The sequence below is a fragment of the Venturia canescens genome, chromosome 2, assembly GCF_019457755.1.
Source record: "Venturia canescens isolate UGA chromosome 2, ASM1945775v1, whole genome shotgun sequence".
Lineage (NCBI taxonomy): Eukaryota > Metazoa > Arthropoda > Insecta > Hymenoptera > Ichneumonidae > Venturia > Venturia canescens.
In genome coordinates, this window is record NC_057422.1 from 28482278 (window position 1) to 28508334 (window position 26057).

General features: G+C 37.3%; 1 protein-coding gene across 2 annotated transcripts in view; it reads right to left on the reverse strand.

The window, feature by feature from the left end:
* Positions 1–26057, reverse strand: part of fu (STKc_STK36 domain-containing protein fused) — a 316353-nt gene that overhangs the window by 187128 nt on the left and 103168 nt on the right. For both annotated transcript variants that reach the window (XM_043413204.1, XM_043413205.1), the window contains one exon: positions 22529–22708. In XM_043413204.1, the coding sequence (XP_043269139.1) occupies positions 22529–22708 (180 nt within the window). The remainder of the gene's footprint in view (positions 1–22528; positions 22709–26057) is intronic.

Genomic DNA, 26057 nt, shown 5'->3' on the forward strand with positions numbered 1-26057 from the left:
GGGGGTGAACTACCCCTTTTTTGAATTTTCGTACTGTAGGTCTCGTTTTGACCTGGATGGTGGCGGTTTGGCGGGGGGGGGGAGTTCCCACAACTACTTTTTCGGTGATCATAGAAAGCTTGTAAACTGCACGTAAATGAATAGGTACCATGCTACAGATAAAAATGTCTCTATAAAACACTTTCTTAACTTTGGAGGAAAAATAGAGGCGTAGACATACAGGGTGTCCCATTTTAATCTTACACCTGACTTTTCTCGGAAAATATTGCTCGGATCAAATATTGTGTGGAACGAAACTTTTAGGGGTTGAAGGGGGACATATGATAAAAATTGGTTTGTGGATCCAAAATTCAAAATGGCGGCGTTAGAATGGCCGACATGTTTTTTTCGAATGGAAACATAACTTTTTTTCATCACCAAAAAATTTTTCAGCGCAAAACCAACAACTTTTGTTGGAAAAATTTTTTGATTAAGTTCATATTTTTTAAGTGAGAACATCATTTTCAACTATTTTAGAGGTATCCAGGATGTACCGCGAAGAGATCTTTAACGTACCAAGTGCAAGTGCGTTTGCGTGTAAGGAGCATATCAACGATTTCGTTGGGACTGAAATCAGCCATTGTTGCTAATTTTCAGAATTTTCCTCTAATTTAAGAACTTTTAAAAATTTCGAGAATCAAGAATTTTTCTCTGATTTCAGAACCTTTACAAATTTTCGATTTCGTCTCTTGCTAATGGCTGCGGAGTCAGAAGATAAACGTTTCAATCAATTTTTCATCCGTGGGCGATCACAATGACTTCTAAAATAAAAAATTCTTCTCTGATTTAAAACTCTAAAGTAAGAGAACTACGCAAAGTCAGACTACGTCAGTACTACCAATGATGTTTTCTTTAATCTCTTACAAAGTGAACTTACCTTTAATCGTAAGCGAGGCTTACGCTTAAAGATAAGTATACGCAAGCGAGACTTACGCTTAAAGATAAGTTCACGTAAGCGAGACTTACGCCTACTTTTGAGTTGTAAATCAGACAAGAATTTTTTATTTTAGAAGTCATTGTGATCGCCCACGGATGAAAAATTAATTGAAACGTTTATCTTCTGACTCCGCAGCCATTAGCAAGAGACGAAATCGAAAATTTGTAAAGGTTCTGAAATCAGAGAAAAATTCTTGATTCTCGAAATTTTTAAAAGTTCTTAAATTAGAGGAAAATTAGCAACAATGGCTGATTTCAGTCCCAACGAAATCGTTGATATGCTCCTTATTTTAGCGAGGTGTCGGGGCAATTACTTCCGAGCTGAAAATTTGTATCGACGTGAATATCCTGATCGTCGTCACCCATCACGGCAGACAATCCGAACCCTTGAGCAGCGAACGAGGGCAGGTCGGATGATCCGCCACCGTCGACATTTCCCAAACGCCAATAATTTTGGTGGATTACATGAAGCCCCAAACATGGCTATTTTAGTCATGATAGCAATTGATCCTCATTTGAGTGCCAAAGTGATCTCGGAACGACTGGGGTTTCCCAAATCGACAGTGCACCGTGTATTGAGAGGTGCGAAACTTCACCCGTACCGACTACAATTCCACCAAGACACTCCTTATCCAGATCCGTTGCGAAGGGTGGCGTTTTGTCGGTGGGCGTTGAGACAAATCGAGCGATCCAGAGACTTTTTTCGATACGTTATGTTCAGTGATGAATCCACTTTCAACAACCGTGGTCGAGTGAACCGATGGAACTTTCGGTATTGGTCTGATCAGAATCCACATTGGGTGAGACAGATCGATCACCAGCATCGATGGAGTTTGAACGTATGGTGTGGTATTGTGAACGGGCAATTAATAGATCCCCATTTTTTCGAGGGAAATGTGAACTCTGTCCGTTACCTTGATTTTCTACAAAATGAACTGCCTCTTTTGCTAGAAGATCTGGATTTGGAAACACGTCAACAGATGTGGTTTCAGCAAGACGATGCACCCGCTCACTGGGCTCATGTTGTTCGAAATCATCTGGATACAACATTTGGTCAACGGTGGATTGGTCGAGACGGTCCTGTAAATTGGCCTCCAAGGTCACCAGATCTTACGTCTCCTGATTTCTTTTTGTGGGGGTACTTAAAAGACGCTGTCTACCGTCAAGCTCCAACAACACGAGAGAACATGAAGGAGCGGATAAGAGCTGCCTGCCGTGCGATCCCGAGAGATGTTCTCCTACGCACAGTTGATGGTTTTGAGAGAAGAGTTCAGGCATGTTTAAACTTGAATGGAGGGATCTTTGAACATCTCTAGGGAGGGATCAGAGTACACTCACAAGGAGGGTTTGGAGTCCGAAAATACTGCGGTAGTGACGAACCGCAGAGACCTAATCCTTGCGAGCTCGTACCTATGGGCATAAAGGCATTGCATGCTCCTCTTTTTAAAAAAAGTTGAAAAATAAAATGAAAATGAAAAACACACACACATGCACCTCCACGTATGCACACATATGCAGACGCACACGCAAACGCACTTGCACTTGGTACGTTAAAGATCTCTTCGCGGTGCATCCTGGATACCTCTAAAATAGTTGAAAATGATGTTCTCACTTAAAAAATATGAACTTAATCAAAAAATTTTTCCAACGAAAGTTGTTGGTTTTGCGCTGAAAAATTTTTTGGTGATGAAAAAAAGTTATGTTTCCATTTGAAAAAAAACATCTCGGCCATTCTAACGCCGCCATTTTGAATTTTGGATCCACAAACCAATTTTTATCAAACGTCCCCCTTCAACCCCTAAAAGTTATGTTCCACACAATATTTGATCCGAGCAATATTTTCCGAGAAACGTCAGGTGTAAGATTAAAATGGGACACCCTGTATATCGTATATACAGATGTATATGGGTACACCCGGAATAACTAACCGGCCTAGCTATTTGTAGCTTTAATGTAATTGGTTCAGAAACTTTTTCATTGCTCATTGGTTGGAACAAAAATTCTCTCACCGGGGATTGGTGATCGTGGGGGCCAAGGAGCCTATGTTTGTAGCGGTCAGAGTACGCGTATACAGATACGTCAAATCATGAATGTGTTAGTAACTTTTGCATAATCTTAAGCCCATGCAAAGTTTTTTCTCAGAAATTACGACATCGATCATGCTGATTTTGGGCTCATTCGACAGAGAACTTCTTAATTAGCTAAAAGTTCAATTTTTAAAGCTGTACATAACTCATGAGCTTCGCAATTAAAGGAAATCACATGCCAATTTTACCCCCACCACCGCGAATTGTTTTATTCAAAGAAGGTATAGTCTCGGCGAGAGCCTCAGGCCAGCAGACGATAGGGCTGTCAATGTACTTGTCCCGAGAATCTACCGAGTCTCTTAATAAGTATTCACTAGCTGCTCCATGATCCAACATTTTTCACAGTCTCGACGGATTGGCCCCAGATCATCAATATGAGACCGCACCCATGGTGGATTAAAATGATCATGACAATATTGATACGTCAGAACCTCACTATCACTCTGCAAATGTTCAGGTAATCGATCCCATAATGAAGGAATGAATCTGCTATAATATTTTCTTAGTAGAACCTTAGGAATCGATTTGCGATCATTTTTAGTCAACGTCGAAGGTGATTCCAATGGATCGATTGTATACATACGTGAACATCTATCCATCTTGAGATCAACTTGAAATGAACAACTAAGGCAAATAAAATTTGATATGCTTAATTCCAATCTTATATATCCTGCTACTTTTTTTATTCAACCAGCATTTTCTAAAAGCTTCAAAGGTCATCGAAGGTTTACTTCGCATTTGTAACCGGAGCTCCATTGAAAATCTCGCAGCATGATTCCTTTATTTTCAAGCTAATTCTGTCATCTCAATCATCAACGCTTAATTATTTTTCGAGCCAATTTTTCCCGGAATCCCTTAAACCTACCCCCTCATCATCACCTACTACGTCGAATCCATTCGCTTTCATGACACCACATTTTATAACGCCGTATCGGATTTTAATCATCGCCGCATTGGAAATATTTTTGTCGAACCAATTCTGTCATCTCAATTATCGCGTCAACCTTGGGCGAATTCCCAGAATCCTTCAATCATCACCTAATTTTTCCCTCCCCCACTACCCCTCGTCGAATCTTCGATGATGACGTCATCGTCCGAAAATGTCATCCTTCGAGAACATTCTGACCCGTATTACCCCCCTGGGAACGAGCGACCCTGATTACCCCGCAATATCCAGAACCCCCTTACTTATCTGATGACATCATCGTTCGAGAATGTGATGACGTCATCCTTCGAGAACATTCTGTCCCGCATTACCCCCGGGGAACGAGTGACCCGCATTACCCCCTAGATCCAGAACTCTCCTTGCTTATCTACTAACCGCACAGAGGACCATAAGTCTAGGTTCCGTTAACACACGCGAAGTAAGCAACACAGTGACCCTTAACTCACGAATGTTCTGTTGTCGAGTCTCGCGACTCATTAGCGTTAAACAAATGATTTCAAAATTCCCAATTAACCTTTCGATCTATAGTGTGAGTGTGTGTGCGAGACCGCGCGTAAATTGTAGCGCGGTTCTGACTATTATCTGACTGTTATATTGTTCACTTATTTCACTTGTTTGGTTTTCCCATTTCAAATCTTGTTTCAGCTAAATAACCGTTAACCTTTTAAGCGGCAGAACCAATTCGCCTCATAGTGCTCAAAATGCGGGAAAAAAAAGTATTCAGATTGTTACGAAATTTAGTACTCGGAGGTTTTTGGGGTCGCTGATTACGAATCCGCTCTCAAAATTTCGAAATTCAAAATGGCGGATCCAATATGGCGGCCGAAAATAAAAAATTCGTTTGAATCGGATAAAAATTGGTACTCGGGGGTTTTTGGGGTCATTGATTACGAATCCGCCCTCGAAATTTCAAAATTCAAAATGGCGGATCCAATATGGCGGACGAAAATGAAAAATTCATTTGAATCGGATAAAAATTGGTACTCGGGGGTTTTCGGGGTCGCTGATTACGAATCCGCCCTCAAAATTTATAATTCGAAAACAATATCTCATATGCCGACCATGCACGGGGCAATTTTGAATAGTATTTGTGTTACATTTATTCACATATAAAACTTGAAAAACTCAGGGTTAATATAAAATCAATATGAAGAGAAAGGTGCCATTGCAAAAATTTTACATTATCAATTCATATGTGTCATAGAGAATCTTCTATTTTCAATTTATATACTCCGTAATCAGCGACCCCGAAGAATACTAAATTTCGACCGATTCAAATGAATTTTCGGATTTTTGACCACCATATTGGATCCGCCATTTTGAATTTCGAAATTTCGAGGGCGGATTCGTAATCAGCGACCCCGAAAACCCCTGAATGCCAATTCCTATCCGATTCGAATGAATTTTTGCATTTTCGGCTGCCATATTGGATCTGCCATTTTGAATTTCGAAATTTTGAGGGCGGATTCGTAATCAGCGACCCTAAAAGCCCCCGAGTACCAATTTTTATCCGATTAAAATGAATTTTTAATTTTCGGCCGCCATATTGGATCCGCCATTTTGAATTTCGAAATTTTGAGAGCGGATTCGTAATCAGCGACCCCAGAAACCCCCGAGTATCAAATTTGGTGATAATTGATTGACTTAATCATGAGATAATCGATGTGCGCCATATGGCGTCATTGCCGCTTTAGGCCCAGAAAAAATGTGCGCCATATGGCGTCATTGCCGCTTAAAAGGTTAATTTATGTTCCAATTTGTCTGTACGCTAATTAATTAAACCCTCGAGCGATCCCATCAACCTATTCCGGGGCTCGTATGGGACAATATAGGCCAAATTCTTTTCATATCTGTTCTACAATTAGTTCGATTTCGAGTAGTAATTCTCACTTTTCTTATTTTCCAGAAATTTCTGAGAAACGTTTTTGAAACTTTGCCATGCTGCCTTTTCAGTATCGTCCATTTTTTTTAATGAAATTTTCGTCTCCAAATGAACCACGAATTTGTGGTCCATAAAATATACCCTTCTTTAATTTCGTATCAGTTAATACGGGAAACTTTTCTTCTAAATACTGGAAACAATCGCCATCTTTGTCAAGAGCTTTGACATACTGCTTTATAAGACCAAGTTTAATGTGGAGTGGTGATAGCAGATATTTCGAAATATCGATCAATCATGTTTGTATAATGTTGTTACGGCGTAGATCAAAGTTTGTTCTTGTTGGCCACCCTTTCTGAATATAGTGTTTTTTCCTGTCTCTACTGTCCCATAAACATAAAAAGCGGAGATTTTTTGTGAAACCCGATTGTTGACCTAAGAGTAGTGTTGCAATTTTGAGATCGCCACAAATTTGCCATTGATATGTTCCGAATATCAAGAGACTCGGTAGAATCTCGTGACAAGTACATTGACGGCCCTGTCGTCTGCTGGCCTGAGACTCTCGCCGAGACTATCTTTTCTCTGAATAAAACGATTCGCGGTGGTGGGGGTAAAACTGGCATGTCATTTTCTAGAATTGCGGAGCTCAAGAAATGTTTCATTAAGCGAAAATTAGTTTGGAGACTAATTTTCAAAATCCCTTTCGAATGAGCCCGAATCCAACACGATCAGTAGCGTAATTGCTGAGAAAAAACTTTACACAGACTCAAGATTATGCAAAAGCTACTAACACATTTATAAATTTGACGCGTCTGTATATAATACCATCAAAGGCCTCATGTCCCTGGGGTTAACTTGACGGCGGTGTCGTGGACTGACGTCACATGCCAGCAACTCCACCTCGTCGCTATATAACCGAAATATTATGAAAAAGGGTTATATTGTTTTGACAATGCGAAGTTCGGGATGTGTGTATCGTGAGCTTGATAAATTCGTGGTAATCAGTTAATTGTGTCATTCTTTTCTACCGTGAATTCTTTCTAAACATAGATTTATTTAAATGAATAATTGGTTGAATGTAAATAAATTCCAATAAATTTTTTAAAACTTTTATCAAATAAAAATGTCCAATCCAATGTATTTTTGTCATATTTCCTTACATTTAGTTTGGCCGTACCCTCCAGTCTCTTTTTTCCACCTCTTTAGCTTACAATTTATCCATACCAATTTCTGTTAATTCTGTGGACTATATGTGTGTTGTGTATTTCTATTTCATCTCATTGAGTTCATCAACATAGTTTGAAGATTTATGACAATAACTCTTGTTCAATCTGATTGGTTGTTTATACACCTGAGTTTGAAAAAAATCTTTTTGCCAAGTAAATGCATAGATATTCACTAGAGTTGTTAGATGATGAATTTGGAAATTTATTTCAATGAGTCATTGGGTGCTTTTTTCCTCGTGATATCAAAATTTGTATCTTGTTTATCTCAAGTTTAACAACATGATTAAGCGACAAATATATTGAGTATTTCCACACCATGTTTGAATGTGTTTCTTGAATGTGTCATAATAACTTTCAAAAAAGTGGCTCAGGATATTCTGAAATGTTTTTCCCCAGAGTATCAAAGTTTGTATTACTGGTATGCAGCGAGTACCTGTAAACTTTGATATTTCTGTAAAGCGGCCAGTTTGCTTCATTTTTGTTTTTTTTTTGCTTTCATTTTTTGGTTTCAACTGTAGTATATAAATAAAGAAATTCAGTACTAAAGTCTTCAGCTGCTTACTATTTAAGCGAATAGGGCTGAAATTGTTGTCGTCGAAAGCCAATGCACATATACATCAAACAATTTGAAGTTCTGTTCGCTTTTTAGTACGCTGTCTTTTTACTTTTAGTGTTGGCAGGATTGATTTAATGAATTTGTGGTAAGAAAATTTAGCTGAATAAACCACAGCGGATACTTGCAAACTATGAAAATTCTGTGTATTGACATGTGCACCAAGTATAATCACTTCCTATTATTTGATTTGGAATGTGAATAGAAAAAATAGATAATAAAATCAATTCAAAATGCTACAAAGAGTCATTGATGGCTCATTTATGAATGGCATTAGAATTTATGGTTTCAGAATGCAAAACATACTCTAAAAAATGAGCTATTCTATTGCTCTTAACACGTTGTATACTTTTTCTTTCTCCGGTTGAACCTTGGTGTCTACATGCAGACTGAAAATTTTATGCATCGACATGTGTGTATTCCTTTTTTATAAAGTAAGGTTGTGACGCGTGAATTAGCTGTTCATTGTCATCGCTTTTCCGCCATTCCGATTGGTTCTTGAAACACGACCATTGTGGGGCTAAATTCATTCGGAAAACAACAACGTTCATTCGTCCTGTCAAAATGACAGCTTGAAATTCAAACCATCTTTGACATTTTGTCGATATCGTTTTGCTCGACTCGATTTCTCGAAAATTCTTCGAATTGGACAGTCTTTCAATAGTTATTCAATAGTTATTAATGAGTTGAATTATTAATCCACGTAAAAATAAATAAAAAATAACGCTATGCAAGAAAATGACGTGCGCGGAGCGCGCGTCTGTGACTCACCTAGTAACTTTTTATTTTTGGGTATGGTAATATGAATAAAAAAGAATGCTTCAAAAAGTTATTAAAAGCATATTTTTGAATGAAATAAAAATTTCTGGCTTGAGAATGCCATATATTTTTCTTAAAAAAACCAATTCTGGTGGACTTGGTGGGCATTATGTTTTTTCTCTCTCTCTCTCCCCCTCCCCTCTCCGCCCCTCCCCCTCTATCCCTCCCTCCCCCTCTCTCTCTCTCTCTGTCTCATTAGTCTTTATTGTTTGTCTAAACTGTTATTTTATACCACTGTACAATTTATGATTATTTCATCTGCCCTAAGGATAATTTCCAGGGCCAAATATATTATCAATCAATCAATCAATCTCTCTCTCTCTCTCTCTCTCTCTCGTTCCATCAAATTTTAGGGAAAATCAACGAATACATGTGTTTTATTAAAAATCCTTCATATCTTTTTCATTCAAAATGATTTCATCAAAAAAATTGAAAGCAATATTTATAAATAAGGAGAAAAAACTTCACGAAAATGGAAAAAATTTGTAAACATTACGAAAAATGATTTAAATCTCACAAAATAGTGGAAACATTTAAAATCGTTGAAAAATTACGGAGATCACTACGAACATTTGAATAATATAAAAATTATTATGAAATGGACACAATTTGACTAAAATCATTGGAGAAATTATTTTTAATCATCACAATAAAAACGTTGAAAAACTTTAAAACGCTTTATTGAAAAACTTTTTATATCAGTTGGAACTACCACAGAAAAACAATTTGATATAAAACCGAAAAAATTTTCTCTCGAGGAAAAAAATTTAGACTAGTACATCGATGATCGCCCGTTTTCGCATTATACTACAAAAAATGTAAACAAAAATTCTTAAACCTCACAATGAAAATGATTTCAAACCGTCAAAAAATATTCGAATCCACTACAATCCTACAGCATTAGTGAATAATATTATCCGCTAATATTATGCAGTATTTTCAACGTTAATGAGAGTTTATAATCGAATTTCAAACATTGGACACATAAAACAAACGTCCATGGATTAAATTGATGACTATAATTATTTGTCATTATACGGCGTTCGAATCTATTGGTTTAAAAAAATGAAAAAAAATTTACAAAAATTTTATTTATTACAGCTGTGACGGTTTTTTATTTTTGACCGTCACTAAAGTATAGAGTATCGGAAGGAGAGCGCTCCTATAGCTCCTGCTCGATACTTCGGCCACACGATTATCTCACAGGGCTTGCTTAGGGCGATAGTTTTGTTAATATTTTATTAATTTGCGTCGTGGAATACATTTTTTCATGTGAGTGATCCCGGGAAAGATAGATTGATTGATTGATTGATTGAGTATATATTTGGCCTTGGAAGTATCCATAGGGCAGTATTAACATTCATAAAATCATACATTTTCAGTGGAAAAATAATAAGTGTTTTACAACCAATAGAAGTAGAATAAATATAAAATAGTATAAAACAGAAAGTTGATGAAAGATAACATCGAAAAGCAACAAATAAGATTAAATAAAAACGATGAGAGATAATCAATACACTACTGAAAACATTAATCACTTAAATTAGGGTCTTCACGCTCAAACAGATACGTAAAAAGACGAGACTTAAAATTATTTAAACTTTGAATTGAGCGTATTTCAACAGGTAATTGATGCCAAAAGTAGATTGCAACCAAGACGAACGATTTTTGAAATGTGGCCGTACGTAGTGTTGGTATATGAAAAACATCATGCATACGTCTACTATTTGAGCGATCAGAGTGCTGAGAAGGAACAAAAAGTTCACGCAAATACAAAGGAGCATCACCACTAACAATACGATACGTCAATATACCTATAAAATAGAGTCTTCTCGACTTTACAGTGAGCCATCTCAATCTCCTGCGATATGGAGTGACATGTTCATCCCTTCTGAGATTGAAGATATAACGAATGCCAGTATTTTGTATCGTTTCTAATTTAGAATTTAAATCACTCGTAAGATCATTATAAACAACACAACAATAATCAATGATCGGAAAAATAAATGAAGTGACGAGCCTAGTTTTCACAGGTTGTGTCACAAGGTTACGCGAGTACCGCAAACGATAGAAAACAAAATTTGCCCTGCTAGATATACAGTTGACATGCTTGGTCCATGATAAATTCGAAGTCATGATAACACCAAGGTTGCGTGCTTCATTGACATACGGAAGGGTGACACCATTTATAACAATAGGTGGCAAAAGATCTGTATTGATAGTATTTATAAATTTATTACTGCCAAGTATCATAATCTTGGACTTACTCAAGTTAAGCTTGAGTCCATTATCTATAGCATAATTGGAAATAGCCTGAACATCATGAGAAATACAATCAAGTTCCGTTACTAGGGCTGAAGGGGGACATTTTCGATAAATTTGCGTGTCATCGGCAAAAATTAGATGATCACAGTGTGAAAGAACATTACCAATGTCATTTATGTATAGCGAGAAAAGTAACGGACCAAGAACGGAGCCTTGAGGCACTCCACACGATGTAGCTAACCAACTTGAACAATTTGCAGAGCTGTCAACACATGCTTGTACTCTATCAGTTAGATAAGAGGAAATTAATTTAAGAGCATCAACTGAAAAGCCCAAGTCATAGAGCTTGGCTAGTAATCTCTGATGAGGAACAGTATCAAATGCCTTACTGAAGTCAAATAATATAAGTATCATCACCTTCCGCTCATCAACAGCACGCCTAATATCATGATTCAAACGTAAGAGTGCAGATTGAGTGCTGAACCCCTTGCGATATCCAGATTGCCTCGGATCAAGTAAATCATGCACATTAATAAAATTGAAAATCTGATCAAACAAGGCTCGTTCAAATAATTTAGATTCTTCACAAAGATTAGCAATGGGTCGTGTATCGGATGGTGAAGTTGGGGGATGAGATTTTATTAGCGGTCTTATATAAGTTTTCTTCCATGGCGAAGGAAAGTGAGAGAGCAAAATACAATTATTAAAAATAGAAAGAAGTACTGGCAGTATTTCAGTTGAACTTTTACTTAAAGCAAACGGAGAAATATTATTAGGACCAGCAGTGAGTGAGGATGAAGTTCTAGACAATAGTAAATTTGAAAGACATCCACTGGTAATCTCAGAAAAGCAAAAAATATCACGATTGACAGGAAAAGGGGGTAACGAGCTGAGAAAATTATTAAAATTACATGGCGGATGAAGATTCGAGATTTGAGCATAATAAATATTGAGTTCATCAAGTGTAAAAAACATAAACGGCGATGACAATCTAGGTCTGACTAATCCAAGGTTTGCAAGTTCACGCCAAAGATTTGACGAATTCGAAGCTGCCAGTATTCTTTTGTAATAGAAATCATTTTTGACTGTTTTTATTCGCAACGAAAGTTCATTTCTATAATGCTTATAAATTGCCATAGCTAATACATTTCCAGTTCTCTTGGCATTTTTGTAGAGTGTGTTTTTATGTTTAATACTAGATTTCAAATCATTTGTTGACCAGGGAGCCACCTGCTTACTAACTTTGAACTTCATGAAAGGTGCATGGATATCAAGAGAAGTTAATAATTGATCACATAAACTCAGAACACCAGAATCGAGTTCATCAGTTGAGCAGAAAATAACAGATGGAAGTAAGTTGTTTAAAACGAGCAGTGACCTCACAGTTTGACAAAATTGTGTAACATCAAAATGTTTTAATATACGCCTGGCTACAGTTCGAAAAGTGCAAATTTTTTCTGGAAATTTATAATATAATTTAATGAGATCATGGCCAGCTATGAATGGAGATTCGGATTGAGAGAAATTGGCAACTTTGCTTTTATCATCAGTTATAAAAACATCAAGCCATGATTCAGAGGAATTTGTATGATGCGTAGCACTAGACGGAACAATATGAAGCGCATTTGAATACACAAGTTCTCTTAAATAGTTTCCTTCAAAGTTTTGACTCAATAAATTACAATTTAAATCGTCGCATATTATTATATTTTCATAAAAAAGTGAAAAGCGCAAAAAGTCAGTAAGAAAGGTGTGAAAAAGAAGTCCTTTCGGTCTCCTATACATTGATACTAATAAAAGAGAAACAGATTCGACAGGTGAAATTTCAAGAATGAGATATTCAGGTGCATTCGAGAATTCAGATGGTGAGGATGCAAGAATTTTGACTTTTAAAGTTTCATGTACATAGCAGGCTACACCACCTCCTTGCTTACCAACTCTATCATTTCGGATTAAAATATAATTATTTAGACTGACCATATCATCTGTTATACCAGAATGAAGCCATGTTTCAGAGACAGAAATAATGTGAGAGAAATCAGATGAGAAGTGTGCTCTAATGAGATCGATATGGCCAAGTAAGGAGTTAGCATTTAATTGAGAAATTTGCAGCATATCGTGATTGTTGACAGCTCCGAAGAATCCAGAAGTATCTTGAAGAGACTGCGACGTTGACTCAATAGACGATGTATGTCATGTAATTTTCACAAGATCAGCCTCAGAGTTGATATTAAGAATTTCAGATCCATCAGTTTTTCGGGTGAAGACTCCATAAGAGGTACCCCAGGTATATTTCCAACCCTTCTCCTTGGCAATATGACGTGCTTGCATTAGCAATTTAATGATATGTTGTGGTAGGAATTCCTTAACAATAATATTATTATTGCTGTTTATGGAGAAGACATCACGTATCGAAAGAATCTTTTTCGCACGTTTCTTGATTAATACTTGATCACGTGCTGCCGTGGATTTGAAGCAGACGAGAAAAGATGACGACGTATTTTGAGATGATTGTTGAATACCCCCAATTGTTCCTTGCGGCTTTTTTGGGAGGGGACGAATGTCATAAATATCAGAAGCCAATTCAGGAACGCCTAAAGCATTCAAAACTTTTTCAACCATCACTTTCGGAGAGTCCTGAAGGGTAATCGGAAGATTACGAATCATTAGACCAGGCGAATGAATTTGAGAGCGCAGACTCATGATGGATGATGTAACTTCACTAATCAATGCATTGGAATTAGAGTTATCATTTTTCAGTGCTACAGCCTCAGCTTTCAATTCAGCAACATCAGATTGTAGTGTTGTTATATCTTGTGCCATAGCTCTTTGGGCAGTAACTACATTTGAGACATCAGAACGGAGATCATTAATATTGCTAACAACACCATTTAATGTTTCAGAGATGGTTGTAAGTTGATCCGAGACTGTATTCTGAATCGAGGCTAAACTGTCATTGAGTTTAGACGTCATTTCATCACGAAAAGTTACAAAATTTGCATTGACGGACTCAGAGTTAGACTGAAGTTGTTTTAAAATGTCATCTAAAGTGGTTGTCGTAACACAATTAATATTAGAGTGACCGACAGCAGAGGTAAGCTGTGATTCGGTGACCTTGGAATCAGAGAGAGAGAGAGAGAGAGAGAGAGAAAGGACTTCGCATTCTGTTGTTGATACAAGGACGAAGCAACGGAAATCTCACGGAAGGCTCGAGAATATTCGAGTTGGAAAATATTCGTTTGGCATCGAGGACTTGGTTGTTTTTCCATCGTTACGCCAGGGCCGTCGTACCCGCCGGATTCTCCCGTCGACAATCATCGAACGGCGATCATCGCATCATTCTCGCGAGGTCCCGTAAATTATGCGAACTCCACGGTCCGTTTTCTTGCGTAAAAATGTAATGGTCGAGCCAGGGGTAAAATGCATTAACATCGTGTGTAGCATTTCCCGATTTTCAAACTCATTCTGGGGCCTTGTCTAACGCTCGGACCAATTTTGTAATTGCGCCGGACCTGTCAATAATTTTCGGGAGTATTCGAAATTAGGAGAGGGGCGGGAGACAAAATCCTCGTTACGCGTAACGTTCTGGTTCTCGAGGAGATTCTCGTGAAGTATCGAGCAGAGAGGACGTGTCGCGAAAATGGGAAGAAACACCGTGAGTTCCTTCCTTTTCACTTTCTGGTTTGGTTGGTGGGCCCTCGAACATCTTTCCCGGGTCATATTTTTCGTGATCTTGTATAATTAAAAGAATTACTGTCCTTCTCTTGTGTTGAGAGAAATTTGGTCTCGGTGACGACTCTGTCACGTGTTCCTTTGTCGGCTCTTTCGATTTTTGTTCCCGCGATCGCCCGTTTAGCGTTTCGCGTTAGTTAAAGTTAAATTTTGTGTCGAAGAGTAATCGTGGCCGTACTCGAGATCTCCAATTTTGGTTTCGTGTTTGGTAAATAATTGTTTCCGGTTGGCGTAAGTTGTTTCCCGGGCTGAAGGGTCGCGAAATTGTGTAATTGCGTGCGTGTGTGAGTGACTGGGTCGGGATGATTTGACGCGAACAACGTTCGATAGCTCGACCGAGTAACCGAATATCGGGGGCTCGGTATTGCGAATAAAATATCGACAATTTCGTTTTCATCTTAAAATTTATTTTCTCGACCGTGAGTAGATCCACGGAGAGAATAAATTCGAGCTCGGTTTAGGTTGTAGAGAATGTAGGATCCCGACCAATTTTGTGTGGGAGCGTGCGAGAATTTTGAGTGTGTGAGTTCGCGATTCTTCCCCCGTGGTTCAGTAGAGACGCGTGATCGTTATATTTTCGTTATCCCGCATTAATTCTTTCGATAAATTAAATTTGGGTAAATTCTTTTCTTGAGCGAAATAATGTAAATTTGTTTACGACTGGAACTTATCCCGAGCGTGTGTATTTCCTTTATTATTTTCCTTATATTTTTCGACTTTAAGATTAAATTTGTTATTATTATTTCCAAACGTAATTTTTGTGTTTTAATTATTCTCGAGGTCACCCCGCCCATCCCGCTGATCGCAAGCTGGTCAACTTTACGTCTCTCTCTCTTTGCCGTCGAGTCGCTTTGCGACTGGCGCCCAACCTTAAAATTTCCATCTTAGATTTTGTTTAAAATCGACGGGAAAGAGAGCCAGACTTTTGTGGCATTTTTCGGGGCTTGGAAAAATCCGTCACACAGCATATACGGCAGAGTATTCCTCGATAGATCAACCAATGTTTCAATTTCGCATTCCACACTCTATTGATTTTTGTTCTTGAGCTCATTAATTGCAAGATAGATGAAATTTAAAAGAAAATTTTTTGCTATTATAACTATACTGAAAATATTGAAATCCTTGCCTACTAATAGTCAATTAATTTTCTGGATTTTTCAAAACAAATGAGTAAGGAGATACAAGAATATATAGATGTGACGAGCACTTTTGTCTCGTATGTGAATATTTTTTAAAAGATTGCTTTAATCGAATTTTCAATTTTTTGATCGCAGAATATACCTAGGGAAGAAAAATTTGGGACAAGAACATTGATGGTTCCTTGTTTCCTGACCACATCACGAAAATTGTAAAAAAAAATCCATAAAAAAATTATAAAACCAAGTGTAAATAATTTTAACAGAACAATTCGAAAAAAATGTCACAAATCCTGAAAAAACGCCACATAGAAAAAAAATACGAATCTGTAATTATTCTGTAAAGTGAAAAAAATTTAAATAAAACATGAGAAATAAAAAACCAAAATATCCGGCTTGAAAACCATTTTGAAAAACGATACTTCATTCTTCTTAACTTTTTCTAATAACTAAATCAAATTAAAAAAAAAAATCCCATCTAAGTTTCTTACCGCATTAAAATTAATGATATCAATTCGAGGCCAAGTATTTTCTAATAAATTGAAAAATGTTACCACTTGAGTTACGTGCATCACTACAACTTAAGATAAAACCATAAAAATTCTCCCTCCGGAAAAAATTCGGATAAGTAAATTGGTGATCGCCCGTTTTCGCATTAAACCTCAAAAAATGTAAACAAAAATTCTCAAACCTCGCAATGAAAATGATTTCAAACCATGAAAAAATATCAAATATATTCCAATCCCATAGCATTAGTGGATAATATTATCCACTAATATACCCATTATGCGGTATTTTCAACGTTTATAAGAGTATTGAAGAGAACTTCAAACATTCGACACACAAAACAAACATCCATGGTTTAAATTGTTGATTATAATTGTTTGTCTCCATGCAGCTTCTCATGTGATTTTTAACTTTTAGATCAAATATTATAAGGCCTGAAGATTGAGAGAAAATAAAACTATACGATATGAACAACACAAAATAACTTTATTAGTTTTTAACATGACATCTCGGCTACGACTGACGAGTTTCATTTTTCTCCGAATATGTATTCAATAAAAAAATTGAGCGCGATGCGCTATAGATTTTCTCCACTGCCATCTTAGTTTTTAATACGAAAAACAAAATAACTTTAATACTACCACCGTTTGAGTATTCACATTAATTTGAAGTAATGTTAATTAATTCGCATAATTTTCTTAACCGATATCTCGGCAGTGCTTTCGTAAGAATATCTGCTCGTTGTAATTCTGATGGAACATACATTATCATTATTTCTTTGTTTTCAAACTTTTCGCGTATAAAATGATAACGTATGTCGATATGTTTGGTGCGTTTATGAAAAACAGGATTGTTCACCAATCGTATGGCACTCTGATTATCGACGTGCAATGTTAATTCACGTTCACACGAGTAGTTAAGATCACTAATCAATTTTTGTAGCCATATAGCTTCTTTGGTTGCTGTCGCAGCAGCTACATATTCTGCCTCGGTTGTGCTTAATACGACCATTTTTTGTCTTTGAGAAGACCATGACACTGGTCCGTTTGCCATGCAAAAAATATATCCTGTGGTTGACCTTCTCGTTTCAACATCGTTTGCGTAATCCGCGTCAGAAAAACCGACAAGATCTTTTTCGCTACCACCACTTTTATATTTTATACTGTAATCTTGCGTTCCGTTAAGATAAGCAAAAATACGTTTAACTGCACGCCAGTGCTCGGCACTGTGTTGATTTACAAATCTGCTCACAGAATTAACTGCAAAAGTAATATCTGGTCGTGAAACTGTTGCGAGAAAAACTAACGACCCAATTGCCTCGCGATACGGAACAGAATTTGACAGCTTATTATTTTCTTCGATTGGATGCAAAATTATATGTGGATCTATCGGTACACTTACTGGCTTTGCATCTTGCATTCCGAATTTTTCTATAATTTTCGTGACATACGCGCTCTGGTGAATCGAGAGACTTTTGTTTTCACGATTTCTTTCAATTTGCATTCCGATAAAACAACTTGAGTCACCGATTTTAATTTTAAATGCTTCACGTAATTTATCTGCTATAAAATTCAAAGTAGCCTCAGTCTCCGCCACTAGAAGACCATCGTCTACAAAAAGGGCTAAATATACAGTTTCACCATTTACTTGACCGACAAAAATACACTGATCCGCGTGACTGCTTTTAAGATCAAATTGACTCAAAATTTCAAGAAACTTCTTATTCCAACACCTAGGTGCTTGCTTGAGTCCGTACAAAGATTTGTTTAATTTGCACATTACTTCGGTTGCTTTGAACCCTTCAACCACTAGACCCTCCGGAATTTCCATGAAAATATTTTCTCTTAATTCCCCATAGAGAAAAGCGGTCTGGACGTCGAATTGCAATAACTCGAGATCTTTTTGGGTCACCGTTGCTAGAAGAACGCGAAGAGAGTCATAACGCACGACCGGTGCAAACGTCTCAGTATAATCGATTCCATGCTGTTGTAAAAATCCTCGTGCGCACAGCCTTGCCTTGAATCGTTGAACTCCTTTCACAGGATCCTCTTTGATTCGAAACACCCACTTAGAGTCGATTAATTTTGTTCCCGGTATTTTTGGAACAATTTTCCACGTTTCGTTTGTTGCATGTGCCTGAAGTTCCTCATCAATAGCATGTGTCCACTGCAAAGCATCGACGCCTTGAATTGCTTCCTTGTACGTATTTGGTATTGTATATTCGGCTATGTCGACCTCGAATTTAAACCTATCCGGCTGACAAATTGTTGCTCGATTTCGTAATACTCGCCACATACTCTCTGTTGACGTTGACGGTTCCACAACTTCTTTTTCTTCTTGAAATTCTTGATGCTGATTTTTGTCCTCTCGATCTTTCGCTTGTTGCTGAGTTCCTTCCTCTTCTTCTTCTTCTTCTCGAACTAGAACTTCTTCTTTTCCTTTTTCAAGCGTTATTATTTCAGCATCATCTTCGTCCTTCTCGATTTCTACTTTTCCAATTTGTTCGTGAAAAGTTGCATCCCGCGTCACACTGACTCTTTTCGTTTTTGGATCGTAAACTCGATAATTTGGGGAATCACCCTCGTATCCCACAAGAATCATTTTTTTTCCACGCAAATCGAGTTTTTTCGTAAATTGCTTCGGTGTATGTACGAATGCCACGGAACCAAATATTCTAAGATGACTCATTGTTGGTTTCTTCCCGAACCATTTTTCGTACGGTGTCGAAGTTCCTCCGGATGACACGGTGCGATTTAATACATACACGGCTGTATTTACTGCCTCAGCCCATAGAGTTAACGGTAGACTTTTTGCATGAATCATGGTTCGCGCACTTTCGACAATAGTTCGATTTTCTCTTTCTGCCTTACCATTTTGCTCCGGTGTGTACGGTGCTGTATTTTCCTTTTTTATGCCACGTGCTGCAAGATATTCGTTCATTCGAGTGTTTCGGAACTCTCTCCCATTATCTTTTCATTTTTTCAAAAACTCTGAAATTCTCGAATACATCGGATTTATGCCGCAAGAAATATACATGACGATATCCAGTCGCGTCGTCAATGAACGTTAGAAAATATTTCGCGTCCCCCGGTGATTCAACAGACATCGGTCCACAAACATCAGAAACAAATACTTCTCCCGGCTTAGTTGAGACTTTTTCGCGATTTTTAAATGGCAAACGATGCGATTTTCCGAGCTGACACATTTCACACACAAAATCTGTTGTATCACACATCAATACTCCGCGAACAAGACCTTTATTTGCAAGCTCACGTATTGCACGTTTGTCCACATGACCGAGTCTCTCGTGCCACACGCGTAAATTGTACGCTACGGTATTTGCTTCTTCCGCACTTGATTTATTGACGCGAAGAAACATTCGATAAATATCGTTGTCCTGTCTCACACCGGACGCAACGACTTCATTTTTTCGTAAGATATTGACGAAATTATTTTTAAAAATAACTTCAAAACCTTTTCTTGTACACATACCCACAGAAAATAAATTTTTCTTCAGTTTGGGAATATAGAAAACATCCTCAATTCGCGCGTCACTCCATAAACCCCCAACGAGCTTTTTCGCGAGTACAACTCCTTTTCCGACCACAGGACACTCTTCTCCATCACCTAGCGACACTGTTCCGCCATCCGAGATGGATTCATAATCCGTCAACCAATCACGACGATACGTCATATGCCGTGAAGCACCACTATCAGTGATCCACACATCGTTGGATCACTGATATCGTTCGCCCATTCTTTTTATCTTATTTTAATAGCTAAATCAATTGAGAAAAAATTCCATCTAACTAAGTTACGTGCAGCATTAAAATTTATGATATCAATTCGAGGCCAAGTATTTAATGGTAATTCGGAATATTCATTCTGATGGGGGAACCATCAGGAACTTGAGAAAGTTCTAATGAATCAAAAAAGTTACCATTTGAGTTACGTGCAGCACTAAAATTTATGATATTAATCAAAGGACAAGCGTTTTATTAGTAATTCCGAGTTTAAATATTATGAAATTGCTCTATGGAGCGTTTGAATCCAAAAAAAATCACATCAAAGGTATTATAATTTTTTATTTTCTTCAATACCATTTGTAAATTTTATTAGTTTCTTTTTCAGCTTGGTCGAGTGAGCTATTGGAATAGGGGCATATGTGTTTCCGTTGAGGAGTAGAACGGATTTGAGACTTTTTTTTGACGAATCAATGAAGAGTCATCGTTTTTGTATATGTTCGGTTTGAATTTATCCATCAAACCTTTCATATTTGAACAGTACACTGTTCACGAAGAATTCTCTTCGTCGTTTGTGAAGAATTGTCGAAACTCTTTCTCCCTGTCACGATAAAAGTAAGCTGATGCTCCTTTTGATAGCAGTTTTTCTTTTTCAATATTGCCGCTAAGTATTCAGCTCCGTCTTTTGGCAGTCCTAAATCTCGTATGAGATCATTAAATTCTTGATGGTTGAAGGTTTGGGGAGCTTTGCTTTCATCATCTGGGAGGTAATCGTCATCTTCGGAACTTTCTGCTTGATAGATCTCGACAACATCCATGACTATCTCTTCATCAGAAAGTTCCACATCCATCGGTTCGGTACTTCCGGTTTCATCAACGCCCACTATTTTTGCTGGTTTCTGCACTGATGAAACGTTGGCATACACAATTTTACCTCTGGAATTTTTCGTGAAACTAGTGATGTTAGTCATACAAAAATAGCAATTCTCTTGACCTATCGGTGCAGACCGTATCATCGGTTTTGTGAATTGCAGGGACTCTTGCTTTCTGGACTTATTCCGTCGTGTCAACATTGTCTTACACCGACCACAAATTGTATGTGGTATCCAGTTCGCATTCCAGTCTACTATTTTAATACCAATGCAAATCTCATAAAAGGATTTCAATCATGCCTGCGATAGTTTTATATTCAAGTTTTTTATACAATTTTCCCCAGTTTCTAGTTTATTGCATACAGAATATACAGATCTTTATTTTGTGTACAGTTTAAGATGAATCATGTATGTGTAAAACATTCAAAAAAACTATTTTTTGACGTTTTTTTTTGCTATTTTTTGTTATTTTTAACGATCTTCGACCGAAGTATGCATGATCGGGACTACTAGCTACTGGATTCGGATTGAGTTGCTCGAAATTCGTAAAGAACAATTTTAGCCGGTTCTTTCCATGGAAGCAATATTTTGGAGACGTACGAGTTAAATAGACGCCCAGTTTCGGTTTCAGTGCATCAAAATACAAAAAGAGCGTACTCGATATAGATCAATAAAACTCTTCCTTTACCCATGCTAGCGATTTTTACCCATTTTTAGCGATTTTTGCAGTTTACTCAAAAATTTTCGGATATATCAGCCAATCTGACTGCTGATTCAAATTCAGCGCATCAAAATACATAAAAAAACATCCCCGATTAAGGTCGCAGACAACTTTTATCATGCTTTTAACTGCAATTTTCCGCCATTTTTGCGGTTTTTTGGAATTTACTCAAAATTTTGGAGATATATTTGCCAATATGACCCCGGGTTCGGATTCAGCGGGCCAAAATATATAGAGATTGATGGGTCTGGTTCTAGGTACTGAGCACTTTTTTTTGTGTGCCAGTGTAATTAATAGAAATCGAGAACAAATTCATTGAAATAAGCCTTTGCGAGACAATATCAGAAATCGTTGCCAGATCATTATAACTAAGAAAAATACCGGAAATTGAAATTCTTATGAAATTTATTTAATCTGAAACCAAACATTCTCATGCAAAACAGAATAGAACAAAACGCGATTCAAAACAAGAATTCTTTTATTTGTAAGAACAGTCAAAATTGAATAAAACTTTTGTTATTTTCAATCCAATTTTATCATACTTTCGTTTTTCTTTCATACCCACTCTTTATTTAAACAAAAAGCTCGAATTCACGCGTAACGGCGTGTTATAACCTAAGCCGTACCGTTACAGTATATAAAAGGTATTATGGCACTGGATTCGACACTAAATAAAAAACACATAAGTATTAAAAATGTGTGCGAAAACACTTAACATTATTAATAAAAAAAAAAATTAATATTTCTACAGAGTTCGAAGAGGTCCCAACCAAAAGAAGAAAAAATTAAAAAGACGTCAACTGACAGTATTCTCTGAACTACTTTAATTATTTAATTATAAAATAAACACATTTTTCCAATTTTCGGAAACAATTAGAAACGCTATCGCTCCGGTAAAGACTCTCTGACAGCGGCTCGTCATAACATGAATGTACTGTGCTCTAGTGCGAATGTACAATGCTCTACTGTGAGCACTCTGGACTCTAGAGCACAGTAAATTTACTCACCATAAATCTGCGTTATGATCGTACGGGCATACTTCAATAAGTTCCGGTGCCATGTAAAGAGGCGTTCCTTTGATAGATGTTACAACGTGAGTTCCTGTACTCATACTTCGAGCAAATCCAAAGTCGCATAGCTTGGCAACACCATTGGCCTCCAGTAAAATATTCTGCGGCTTGAGATCCCTATCAAATTCAGAAATTGATTAATGCTTCTGATGAGTCATTTAACTTGTTTGAAAAATAAACTCAAAATGTAAAATGTATGATTGTACATTTTACAACGAGAAACGAGAAAAAACAAACATTTCAGAAAAAATAAATGGTTAGCAGGGGTAATTTACCTACTCATTTGTACATTGTTTAACCGGTTGACTGGTAAGCTTTTTCAATTTTTGTGCCAAAACTGGTACGAGCCAATACGTTACCGAAATACACAAAAATTTATTTCTGATGGTTTTCGAGGTTGTTGATTCAATTCCCAAACCTAGTTTTCACTTAGTTACCCTTGAAAGGTTGAAATGTGAGAGTTGAAAGAGAAAATTTCAAATGTTTCAATGGCATGTTGTTATGTTATATTACATACAAATTCCAAGTTTTTTTTACTATACTAGACTCTTTTATCGAAATTGAACAAAATTTACTATAAAAAAAAGAGGGTTGAGGGTTAAATTTTCAAATTTTTCCATGGGAAATTTTTATGCTATTTTACATAAATACTGTACATTTTTTATATCACCACACTCTTGTACCGAAATGAAACAAAATTCGCTACCTGCAAAGAAGTAAATAATAAGGGTTGGGGGCAAAATTTTCATGACATATGGCATAAAACTTGAAAGTGAAAAATCTGAAAAGTTCACTTCCAACCCGTATTACTCACCCCTTGGCAGGTAGCGAGTTTGTTTTATTTCGATAAAAGAGTCTGGTACCCCAGAAAAAATATATTTTTTATGTAATGTAGCTTAAACTTTTTTCTTTGAAAAATCTGAGAATATCACCGTCATCTCAATGTTCATCTCTTTCAAGGGTGGCAAGGTAAAATTAAGTTCAGAAATGGAATCAGTGACTTAAAAAACAGTTATATACAAATTTTTATCGAAATAGGTTAAAAATTAAAAACGTCATTTCAATATGTACAATATGTACACAATATGTTCTCGACTCACATGACCCGCTAGCCGGGTGGTGGCGAGTTTCAAAGTATCGTCGGAAATACCGACTTATTCTTCGCCCAACCGCACCGAATATGACCCAACGAACCACCTAACGCAAGTGACCAAGGACAGTTCGGCTACTTATGTCAGCTCCAGCTGAGATACAAAATGGTAGAGGAGCTGGTCCAGAGTGAACGTAACAATACGGGATAACAAAAATCAATAATAGTTAAGCCAGATGTATTACAGTTCAAGACGTGGTTTATTAGTTGTAACGAGATTTTCCCCTGCAAGGGTCCAACCTGTCCCTTCTCGACTCACCTGACCCGCTACTGGGTAGTAGCGCATCGGCGAGGCTGGGCTGGGCACCAGGTACCGCAGTACCGTCGGAAGACCGACTTATTTTTCACACAACCACGCCGAATGCGACCCCACGAAAAACCCAACACAAGTGACCGAGGACGGTCCGGCTACTCAGCTCCAACTGAGGTACTAATTGGTAGAGGGGCTGACCCAAAGCGAAAGTAACAACACGGGACAACATCAGAAATAAAAGATACTCAAATCAGACGTATTGCAATTAAAGACGTAGTTTATTAGTCGAAGATAACCGCCACTGACAAAAGGAAAGAAAACAATGCCGAATTGATCGCGCGCCAAAATAATACATCCCGACAAAAGAAATGAGGGACGCCTCGCCGCGAGGTAGTCCGGGACGGATGGGTAAACGGCAGTGCGTCGTGGCTTTTAGGCCACTTGACGAATACCATTCACAAAAGGAAATATCAGGCCGACTTATAAGGAAACATAGGGAGGTCGACCCCTCCGATTTTGATCTAATTTATATATGTTGTAGTACATCGAAAACTAAGAGACACGTATTTTTTCTTATCGGGCCATAAACGGTTTAACGGGGTGAAAACAACCCCCGAAGATGGGCACCTCACGGGGTGGTTTCTCAGTTTTGCATATAAGCACTTTATGTATTCGAATGCAACCAACGCTAAAATATTTATATTGATAAATCATCGAAAACGCGCCCAAGACTTTTTAGGGGAAAGGGTTTTTAAGGGGTGAACAACCTCTAATTCGAAAATTTTATTCTGTACCATAAAAACTATTCTTCCGATTCGAACGGTACCAACTGCATTTTGTAGAGGTCGAAAAATTAGTCGATACGTGTTTCGGGGTTTTTCGGAAAAATTCGCTTTTAAGGGGGTAAATCACCCCTTTCGTCGTAATACCTAATATCATTATAAAAACATTTTTATTCTCAATTATATTGTTGTACGGTAGCACAACCACTTATATATATTATTGGAATGTCTTCAAACTCGAAAATAAGTTTACCTTTGACCATATTTCTACGCGAGATCATCCCCGTATCGATAATTTCCACATCGCCCCTTTGTGAGTTACGATTTATTTATTATGAAGAAAATAAAGCATAGATTTAAATGTGATAAGCTATAGACCATAGAATGTTGTACATTCGAAAGGAATTCCTGCCGCAGAGTCCCGTTCAGAAAAATATAGAAAATTAGATTTAATTATAAAGTATAGTATGTATATCCATATTAAATGATGTGAACACTCCATGCTACGTTCTGTAAATTCATATAAAGAGGATGGATCAGTCGGTATATCGCATCCGTGAGTGCGAGAGAGATAGCTGCAAATTTCGAAATCGAAATTCTTTGACACAGTTTGACCGATTAAAAAAAGGCTCTGTCAGTCGATTTTTGCCATCGTTCTGCGTAGGCTGACAGAGCCTTTTTTTAATCGGTCAAACCGTGTCAGAGAATTTCAATTTGAAAAATTCCAAGTGAGGTTAGTCGACTGATCCATACTCTTAAATGATACATCAGAGTACAACGGAATAAAAATATCACGGCCTTGATATCCAGCGCCGATTACCAAACTCCAAAGTGTCTTGATCGTGATTTTATCGTGATATGACTATTATTCGGAAGATAGATATGTGCGTAGGTTGTAGCCTTGTGCCATCTGTCTCCTTGTTTATCTTTCTGCCCAGCGTGCTTATCTGGCTTGGGTGTTGCATATATTTTCATATTCCTCAAAGCAATTTTTGGAGACAAATATCAGTTCGTCACGGGATATTCAAGTGAAATATACACCGCTATTGCACGCGTAATACAAAATGATTGTAAATCCATTAAATGTTATACGACTTTTATTGATCACGTTTGAAGCGATGAACATTGCTGAAAGCCCAATCAATAATGAAGAGCGGGAATTGAAAGAAAATATCGAAAAATTTGTACTGCAAAGTATGCAAGATTTTACCGGAATGGAATATATTGAAGAAAATACTTTAGATTTTCAAGAGCCTAATAAAGAGTGTGAGGCGAATCCTA